The sequence below is a fragment of the Periophthalmus magnuspinnatus genome, chromosome 6 (assembly GCF_009829125.3).
Source record: "Periophthalmus magnuspinnatus isolate fPerMag1 chromosome 6, fPerMag1.2.pri, whole genome shotgun sequence".
Taxonomy (NCBI): Eukaryota; Metazoa; Chordata; class Actinopteri; order Gobiiformes; family Gobiidae; genus Periophthalmus; species Periophthalmus magnuspinnatus.
The window spans coordinates 5,666,549-5,676,244 of record NC_047131.1 but is presented as its reverse complement, the minus strand read 5'-3'; the positions used below and the strand labels follow the sequence as shown (position 1 = coordinate 5,676,244).

At 39.7% G+C, this 9,696-nt stretch overlaps 2 protein-coding genes and 3 non-coding genes across 5 annotated transcripts; 4 read left to right on the top strand and 1 right to left on the bottom strand.

The window, feature by feature from the left end:
• The first annotated feature begins 416 nt into the window (after positions 1-416).
• On the top strand, positions 417-5,469 carry LOC117372480 (40S ribosomal protein S17). Its single transcript, XM_033968294.2, has 5 exons — positions 417-499; positions 1,339-1,490; positions 2,272-2,377; positions 4,030-4,095; positions 5,357-5,469. Exons 1-5 carry the CDS (start codon positions 497-499, stop codon positions 5,432-5,434), a joined length of 405 nt encoding a protein of 134 aa, XP_033824185.1. The 5' UTR covers positions 417-496; the 3' UTR covers positions 5,435-5,469.
• On the top strand, positions 1,685-1,811 carry LOC117372925 (small nucleolar RNA SNORA71). The gene has a single exon (XR_004541535.1). It is a non-coding gene; the product is annotated as a small nucleolar RNA SNORA71 (small nucleolar RNA).
• LOC117372926 (small nucleolar RNA SNORA71) lies at positions 3,283-3,404 on the top strand. The gene has a single exon (XR_004541536.1). It is a non-coding gene; the product is annotated as a small nucleolar RNA SNORA71 (small nucleolar RNA).
• On the top strand, positions 4,708-4,829 carry LOC117372927 (small nucleolar RNA SNORA71). The gene has a single exon (XR_004541537.1). It is a non-coding gene; the product is annotated as a small nucleolar RNA SNORA71 (small nucleolar RNA).
• A 702-nt stretch (positions 5,470-6,171) lies between the features above and the next one.
• cart2 (cocaine- and amphetamine-regulated transcript 2) lies at positions 6,172-7,934 on the bottom strand. The gene is made up of 3 exons (XM_033968197.2): positions 7,711-7,934; positions 7,202-7,285; positions 6,172-6,317 (listed from the first exon to the last, which is right to left on the bottom strand). Exons 1-3 carry the CDS (start codon positions 7,825-7,827, stop codon positions 6,210-6,212), a joined length of 309 nt encoding a protein of 102 aa, XP_033824088.1. The 5' UTR covers positions 7,828-7,934; the 3' UTR covers positions 6,172-6,209.
• Between the last annotated feature and the right edge of the window lie 1,762 nt (positions 7,935-9,696).

Below are 9,696 nucleotides of genomic sequence, written 5' to 3'. Positions count from 1 at the left end.
GCCCTATCGCATAGAAAAGAACATACTGTGACAATAGATAGATTGTGTAGCATGTCCTCCCAGGTCAAGCTGTTACAGGATAACGCTGCGCCAGTGGGGCGCCTGGAGGGTAGAGAAGAAGATGTCCATGCCCAGCTACTGAATATTCATAATTTATGTTTAAATGTGGCGTTCAGGGTCAGGCACTCAGATCATAAAGGGACCGCCTCTGAGATCTCCGTGCACGTACTAGGGACAGCATCACGCCTGACTTGTATTAGATTGGATGTATAGGGAATAATAAAACTCGAGTGATTCTACTCTTTGGTCTCCAGTAGTTCTTCTGATCGGATAAAAAGAACATGCTTACAACACAAATGTATTATTTAAATACTGTATATCCGTATCAGTAAAATCACACTCCAGTCTAACGGTGGCGCTGTATGCTTTTACTTTGACTCCGCTCTAAAGCCGGAAGCGGAAGTCCTCTCGTCCTCTTCTACCAGGCCGATCCAACATGGTGGGTATTATTTTACACCGAACCGAACAATCTGCGCCAATCTGCTCACGTAGTAGACTTTTTACTCTTAATTTCCACAATGATGGAAACCGGATCATATAACTTTTCCATACACTCCGGTATTGCTTCAAAATGTAACTGATGAAGCCTTTTATTAATATTATTAGCCGTGGGTTGCCGCTAGCCGCGGGAGCCCAGTGTTGCTACGGAATTGGTGAATGAACTGTGGTTTTCTTTTATGCATTATTGTTTTTTAAAGACACTATTGTAATTCATGCTTTGAGAAGCTGTAATTTAAATAGTGTTTTTATTAATGTCCATTGAACTGATCGCATTGGCTGTTTGCATTAGTGGCTAATGGTGCTGCTACTGTCACATACAAGCCCTGTAATCCACATGCATGAAATTAACCACAGCTTTAAATTGTTGCGTGTCCCAAATATTGACGTATTGGTATCGATATAGAATGTTGTCCTCGTTGATTTGACTTGAATTCATTTTAGAGGCAAGTTTTCTCACACTGAGATGATATACTGTAAGAATAAAACCAATTTTTATATAATAGAGGAGGTAGTGGTTACATTTTATTTGGGGCCCCCAGATCAATAACAATGAAAATGGAACTTAATTTGTATATTTAAAAACAAGAGGATTGGCAAAAGGTGAAAAAAATTGTCAAGGTACTACAGTGGCTACATGTAAAGTTTTATGACACGAGTTCTAATGTAAACGTTTAACATCGTCACTAATTTGGTTAGATATTTTGGTATAATGTTGTGTTCTTCAATGTTAGTTTACGGACCATCTTGTATTTTAAATTGTGTTTTATTTTTCCTCAGGGGCGAGTCAGGACTAAGACGGTGAAGAAGGCCGCTAGGGTCATCATTGAAAAGTACTACACGCGGCTTGGTAATGACTTCCACACCAACAAACGCGTGTGTGAGGAGATCGCCATCATCCCCAGCAAGAAGCTCCGCAACAAGATCGCTGGGTAAGGGACTGGAATTGGACTGATTGGAAGAATCATTTACTGATCCATAAATAAGATAAGATAACATAAGATATGCCTTTATTAGTCCCACAGTGGGGAAATTCCAGTATATATGTTTTAGTACAGTATATTCTCCAGTTACAACCATTCAGATCATTTTTAATCACGCAGAAGGTGTCATAGCAGCTATTGCGGCCTGTATCGAAAGTGACTGTGGATCGTTGTGGCCAGGTCATTGATAATGCAGGCAGAACAACCAGAGAGCCTTTCCCTGTGTTTGAGGGATGTTCAGTTCCTGTTGAACCCTGGCGCTCTCAGACATTCAAAACTTGATCAAATATAATACACATTTCATTTCCTGTTAAACTGAAAGCTTGATGGTTCAGTACTTAAAACTGTTAGCCTGTTTTAAGGTGCTCTATAAGTATTTGGTTGTGGGTTTGCCACCTGCTTGTCTTCGTGGAAATGTTGCATAGAATGTTTCCCAGTCTGGCATTAAATTTGTATCTTGCATTTATTCAGTTGTTTCAGTTGTTCAATACCTTGAAAGAAAATACATTTTTACTGTGAGCAGGCTTGGCTTGCCTCCCCAGAACTCTAACCTGTAACATGGTACCTGATGGCATCCCCTGCTTGTCTCCATAAAGGTAGATAAAATTAATGCCACACTGTGGAACATTCCAGCCTACTCCACAAGACACTAATGTGCAAGACACTCACACATATTCTTAACATTTTTTTCTTAATTTAAATTTATTTGGAAACCATGGTTTTCTGTCAGGTATGTGACACATCTGATGAAAAGGATCCAGAGGGGTCCAGTCAGAGGCATCTCCATCAAACTGCAGGAGGAGGAGCGCGAGAGGAGGGACAACTATGTCCCAGAGGTCAGTGCAGTGGACAGGAGCTTTACAGCTGTGGTGGTCAACCTTTTTTGGATTCAAAGTACTTTTCTTTGAGTCCATGATTCAACTTAAATGTTTTCAGGATGCATTTGTAGATACATTTTCTATTGTGTCTTGAGTTTGTCATTTAGGTTGTTGGCCATAGTGGCTGCTGCTGCCGCTTACATTGGATGTCAGATTATAGCGTTATAAAGCAGTTGTAGAGACCATAGTTATAATTGTTCCATACCATTGGTAATGTTTTGGTATTGGAAGAGAAAGTTGCATTGCTTTGTAAACATCTTTTGAGTTTACTCTTTATTGCCAATATTTGTTGGTGTCTAAATTATGAGCTCTGGTCAAATTTGTGTAGTTAGTGGTGATTTCCTCTGCGCTTTTTAACCTTATAGGAGTTTCAAAGGGGAGTGGAGGGGGTAAAGTAGACTATATTAGACTATATGTAACATTAAACAAAAGCTAGAATCTCAAGTCTCTCCAGGATGATGGATCATGATTTGATTTGATTGCCCTTTAATGTAAATTTATTTTCTTCAGGCTGTAGTGATAGATCTATTATAACGGGATGATATTTGAACTTTCTAGCATATCTGCCACCGGCTTTAAATCTGTAGCATAAGTAACATTTTATTTGGCCCAAACATCTGCTCAAATGTGCGTGAAAATGTATGCATTAAGCTTTATTTGAACACTTTAGTCCAAAGATGGTACTGCAAAAATGTGACTACATTTCTTATCCAGGTTGTAGTGAAACTGGGTTATGGATAAGTTTGTGATTCTAATTGGATAAGTGGTGTTGTGGAATTATCCAATGTGTTGTTTTGTTTTTTTTCATGGCCAATGCTATTCCTGACTTGTAGCCTGTTGTATTGTTGTTGTTCGTTTTTTGGCCCTGTATCGAAAGTGTCTGTGGAGTTTGTCTCCAGGTCATTGATAATGCAGGGATATGAGTCTGAGAGCCTTTCCCTGTGTGTGGAGGATCTGTGCCTTCACACCCTGTGGCACTCACACATTTATTGCATTGAACATTGTAGTTATATTTGGTGCAAAATGTCAATGTTTAAGTCTGTTGGATTGGATTGATGTACGTTGGGCTCAAATTTAAATGTGAAGTAGGGCTTGTAAGTTTTGAAAGTAGATGAGTAATTTATAAAGTGCAATTTGGTTCAAACACTTCCAGGAGCCATAACGTTTGACAGACTGAAATATGAAACTCTAGATTAGAAATTTTGTAGAGTTTTTGTTTTTTTTGCTATTGTGACAGATGCACGGACTCAAAATTTCGATATATTGTGCATCCATAGTGTGACGTTTTCATATTTTTGTGTTTACGTGTTTGTTTTATTAGGATCCCCATTAATAGCTGATTTAATGGCTATAAAAATGGTTACATTCACAATGTCAATCAAATTTTTTAAAAAGGTGCAGTAATAAGAGTAATGGTTGCGTTAATAATCATAGAAAATGACTGTGAAATAGGTGAGTTGGTGAGCTGATGAACTTCATCGGAAGAGGAAAAAAAAAAGATGTCTCCAACTTTAAGTCTGCCTTTTAAACCTTATGTATGCAACAGGAGATGGTGATGGTAATAACAGAACCACTGCAAAATGAAAGCTTTGTGTTTTTTGTTTGTTCAGGTTTCTGCTCTGGACCAGGAGCTGATTGAAGTTGACCCCGACACAAAGGAGATGCTGAAGCTGCTGGTGAGTCTAAAAGTCTAACCTCCTAACTGGCAATACAGAATGTTAAAGCTGAATTATATATATTTATATTTCATTGCTTTTCTAAATCAGTCTTTGTCACTGCTTTGGTGCTATTTATTATAATCTTTACATTTTGCAAAGCATTTCAACAATTTCTTCACTGGGACCTTTTGCACACTTAAAATGGCCAGCAGAGGGAGGCACAGTGCTTAATCCTTTTGCTTGGTGTAATATTCACTATCAAAATATAAATAAGAGCCGTAAGGCGCTGTCTGGTCAGTGCTTTCTGGTGTAGGAGGGGATCAGTGGAGAGAAGATCCAATTTCCACTTCTCCATCCTAGAGTTCCAATCGACCATACAAAATATATAATATATAAATCTGGTTGAGTGAAATTATTACGGATTTAGTAATGTAATTAGCATGACATTTTAGTTGAATTATTTGACTAAATCCAAGCTAAATTAACACTAAAGATGATTTTTCATATCACTGTGAAATGTGAAAGAAAACAACTCCAGGTTTTGATGAAGGAAAAAACTTGATGACAAGGTGTAAATTGGCATTCTCCCAACACCCTTTGGAACAAAACAAAAATGACTGACAGCTGTGGCCCTGTATCGAAAGTGTCTGTGGAGTTTGTCTCCAGGTCATTGATAATGCAGGGATATGAGTCTGAGAGCCTTTCCCTGTGTGTGGAGGATCTGTGCCGTCACACCCTGTGGCACTCACACATTTATAAAGGTGACTGTGTATAAAGCCTCACAGTTAAACAGATGAGGACATTGAATGCAAAAGTATTCTATTAATGCTTTTTGCGTGCATTTCAACACTTAGACATTGTACTTGGTTTTTACTGTTTTTAAATTTAACAAGTTTCTTTTTTCACGCTTTTAAGTGTCTGTAGTGGGCAAGTGTTCCTTTCCTTAAACATCTGGTCATACTAAATATTATGAGTTGGGGGAATTGCTGAGTGTTTTTGACAGCTTTGATTCAATCATGATTTTACTGGTGGACCAGCGCTACTTTCTTTGTGCAGTATGTATGTAAATGCTTTATAATTAGATGCATAAAGCACACAGTAAGCTGATTTTTCAGTATATCTGTACTGAGGCTCAATGAACTTTACCTGCATGAAAAAACATGTACAGTCCCTTTTCACTTGAAGTTTGATGACTTTTATCTCCTAATTGGGACATTATTATGGTCTTGGCTTAAGTTTTATCCGAAATGAAAATGCTATTTTCCTGTCTGTTTTCCAGGACTTCGGCAGCCTGTCCAATCTGCAGGTCACACAGCCCACCGTCGGGATGAACTTCAAACAGCCACGAGGAGTCTAGACGCCATCTTTGTTCTTAATAAAATCCTTTAAAAATGACTGCTGCTCTTCACTTTGTTTTTTAATGTTATCTATTTGTTTTGTAGCTTTAGACTTACCAGGAGCTGTGGCAAACAATAAAACTGGGGAGAAAAATACGATTGGCTCGGATCATTTTTGGCCATTTCTGAAATACACATGAAATTTGAATTTTTTTTTTTACTATGTTCATCTCCAAGTTGGTAATGAGGATCTAATGAGCCTATTTGGGCCATTCAATTTCACAATTTCTTTAGTGCATTTTCACATTTTTTTTTATATTTTGGTCACATCAATCAAAATATGAAACCATGGTTACATTAAGCATATTACAGGAGCAAGGTGAGCTTATTTTAAAATTTTAATATTAAGGTTCCATGTTCCTGAAGTATACACAGAATTTATCTAATCAAATAAAAGTTTTGTTTTTATGTTCCAGTCTTCACTTTCATTCAAAGTAAATTGTACTTTTTCTTTCAAATGTATTTTGGGCTTGATTGTATATGAACGAAACCAAACAAGCATGTCTCACATCTTTTATGAAAGAACATGTTTTTGAAACGTGAGCATTTTGAGCATCTTTAACCTTAGTTTTGCAGTGGTCTATGGACAGAACATTACAAACTTAGATAAGTTAAATGCATTCATGACAAAAACTTTATTTCACACTTGTGCATATATAATACAAGACTTTACACTGTTGGTATATGTACAGTTCATTGATACAGGTTTGAAAATAGACTCTGGGGGGCTCTAGATCATAGACACTTGAGGAGGAAGAAGTTGCAGAAGGCTCCCTGCGGACAGTCACACATGCGGCCGATCCGAGCGCCTTTACGCACCGCGCAGTGCTCCCCCAAGTCACACTGTGAACCACACAATACACAAGTCACACTGTGAACCACACAGTGCAGAGAGATACTAAATAAAGCTTCAATAAATAAGAAAAATAATGAATACAAATATCTGACAGGCCCATTATACTGCGTAGTCTATTGGTAGCCTTCTTTCTTAAAAGTCACAGATGTAAATGTTGTAAATAGTCCACCCTTCTCTGATATTTGTGACTTATACAATAGTCCACTTTGACTCAAACTCAAAGTACTTAATTAGATGTGTACTAATAATGTATTTCTATTCTATATTATTTTCCAGACACTCAAAAGTTTCATGCATTCATCATTCACTCTCCACACTCTGGTCAGGTACATAGCCTCAGCTGCCCTGGGGTAAACCAACGGAATGTTGATTTACCCCAGGGCAGCTGAGGCTATGAGGCCTCAGCTCTCCTGACCAGAACCAATAACACACCACAGTCATACAAAGTGGGACAGGTTTCTTGCTCTGGGATACAACCAGAAAATCAAACAAGCCTGTGTTTTAGTCAAGAGGAGAAAAACAGAAAAGTGAATTGGTGGTTTTCAGATTCTAATGTGTGATGATGTCATTCTCCCAGATGAGGGACTAGAGCCAGATTTTTCTATTTTGATCACATTGTACATGAAATATCTAAAAGGTAAATGCACAAATGTTGAACCTGATCATTTCTATTAGTGACTAGACCCAAGAAGTCACAAATGTGCATTTTAACAATATAAAATTGAGATGCCCCCATCTGTATTAAATATGGCTGGCCAATAGAATACTATGACGTTATGTGACACCCAACAAAAAGCATGATGAATAAGTTCATATGTGTCAGACTTTCACCCATAGACTGTATATGGTGTCACCCATGGGTGATACTCACAGAGGGGACCTGCCCGTACTTCTTCTCCCAGGGGTTGATCCTCTTCGTCTGCAGCTTCTCCAGCACCTCCTGCAGGTCTCCCAACTGAAACACAAACATGTGATGATGAACATAATAATGCATGATGAAGCTTCACTCTGGTGATGACAAATAAACCACTGTGTCCCTCAAACTGAAAAGTATCCTTAAATTTAACTTCAATTCACTGAATTACAGCGTGTGCCACTCTTTTCATCACATTTGAGACAATGTGCTCTTTTTTACCCTTATAACTCGAAATAACTGATCACATGAAGTGTTTGTTTTAAATATTGCCATTTCTTTCTTAATTTCAGATCATTTTGACTGACTGACTATTGTCCTGTAAACTGAAAGTCATGTGGACAGGTGTCCCGTGCCAGATGGCAAAGTCCTTTTCCATTCACAATGAGCTTCCTATAGAATCCCAAAGTTAAGTTTGCCGAATAAAACCTACCATCATGTGCCCGCTGTGTGGTGTCTTCACTCACCAGTCTGTTGTTGTAGCGCAGGTCCAGTGCGTCTCTCTCGTCCCTCTCGGTCTCTGTGCGTCCCGTGCGCCACAGCGCGCACAGCAGCCCCGCGCACAGCACGACTCGCGCCAACATCTGACAGGTGTCACTGGACAGGTGTAAACAGCGCAGGTGTCACGGGACAGGTGCCACTGGACAGGTGAGAGACAGAGGAACGCGCGCCGCTGCAGCTCAGTCTCGTGCAGGACAAGTTTGATCCACGCGCTCTGCTCCGCGCGGAGCTTTGAAGGACTCCGCCCCTCAGCCCCGCGAGGACAACGTCATGGTTGTGACGTCAAGTGCCGAGGTTGATCCGTGATGCTGTTTGTTTGGGACAGATGTTATATACGATAAGTTATCAAAAGCAGCGCTATTGACCCACCTGAAAAACACTGACCGGCCTCTGGAGTGGAAGTCCAGCTCAAAACCTGATGTTTCACATGTGTGTGTGTGTGTGTGTGTGTGTGTGGGGTGTGTGTGGGGGGTGTGGGGGGGGGGGGGGGGGGGATGCACACATACATGTCTTGTGTGGGGGTGAGCCAATAAAATCCCTGTCTTTTTCCAAAAAAAAGGCAGGGCTTTGAAGAACCACCAGAACACAGGCCACAGATGAACAAAGTAAGTGAACCAACTCAAACTATTTTAACAGGTATATTTTTACAACATATACTTCCTAGTGAAAATGTATCATCACTTGTATCCACAGGCTGGTGTGGGAGCAGGAGGACTGTACCTGATGATCTTTAACTCAATGCCTATAAAGAAAGTTGGGGTTACATGGTGATTAGTCTTTGTGCATGTTCTGCATAGTTCAGTGTGATTCTGTCCTGGTTTGGTCTGTTATTGTTTCAGGCAGTAGTAAATTCCATTAGTATATTACATATGATGTTACAAAATTAATTATAATATAATCAGGTCATATGGTCACACGTATGTCCTGTGTCCACAGGCACAGACCAGAGCTTCTGCACTGGACTCTTTCATACTGTCCAGAGCCAAACTGTTTATCACTGTCCCTCTGCTCTGTGTTTGATTCATTTAAGACAATACTAAAGACTATTTGTGGACTTATTTTACTTTAAAACCTTTAAAGGACAATTGAGCAACATTATTCACTGAGTAATAATTTCTCCCATAATGCTTAGCCATACAGTATTATTACTGTTTAGGTTATCTGAGGATCTCCTCTGAAAACACATAGAGGAGAGGAGAGAGAGGAGAGAGGAGGGAGAGGAGAGAGAAGAGGAGAGAGAGGAGAGGGGGGTGAGAGAGGGAGATAGAGAGGGGAGGAGGGTGGGAGGGGTCATCAGGAGGGGTTTGCTGTGAGTTTGTTGATAATTGAGAGATAAAAACGGCTTCATTTGGATTTGAGCCACTTGAAAAGCTCAGACTTCATAAACGCCACACGCTGAATTTAAAACTGCTGAGCTGAGTTCACGGTTGTCAGGACGCGTAAAGTCCATTACACTGACTCTGCCAAAACAGGAAATATTTGGCTTTGAAAATGTCATGTCTATACACTTAATAAACAAGAGTTACTAATAAAGAAACATAAAACAAGTGTGTGTTGCACTTGCAGAAGTCTCTGGTCCGATTCCCGTGCTGGGTAGGGCCTTCTGTGAGGAGTTTGCATGTTCTCCCTGTGTTTGGGTAGTTCCTGACCAGGTCTAAGATAGATAGAGATAGAGATGGGTCTCTACTGTGTCCCAAATGGAAACTGTGTAAGAATGGGTCAAATGCAGAGAATAAAATAAAGTACAGAGACAGACTATAAAGTAAAGTAACCTGTACGTTCTACTCTATTCACTTCACTGACTGATTTCACCAAACTGAAATAATACAATTGACTTGGAGCTGGAGGATAAATGTGTAGAGGAGGTAAAATGATTGCTCCATAACCAGAGGTTTGATAGTTCTAATCTTGCTCTTGTTCACATCACAGTTAAGCAGCCTCACACGTGTCTG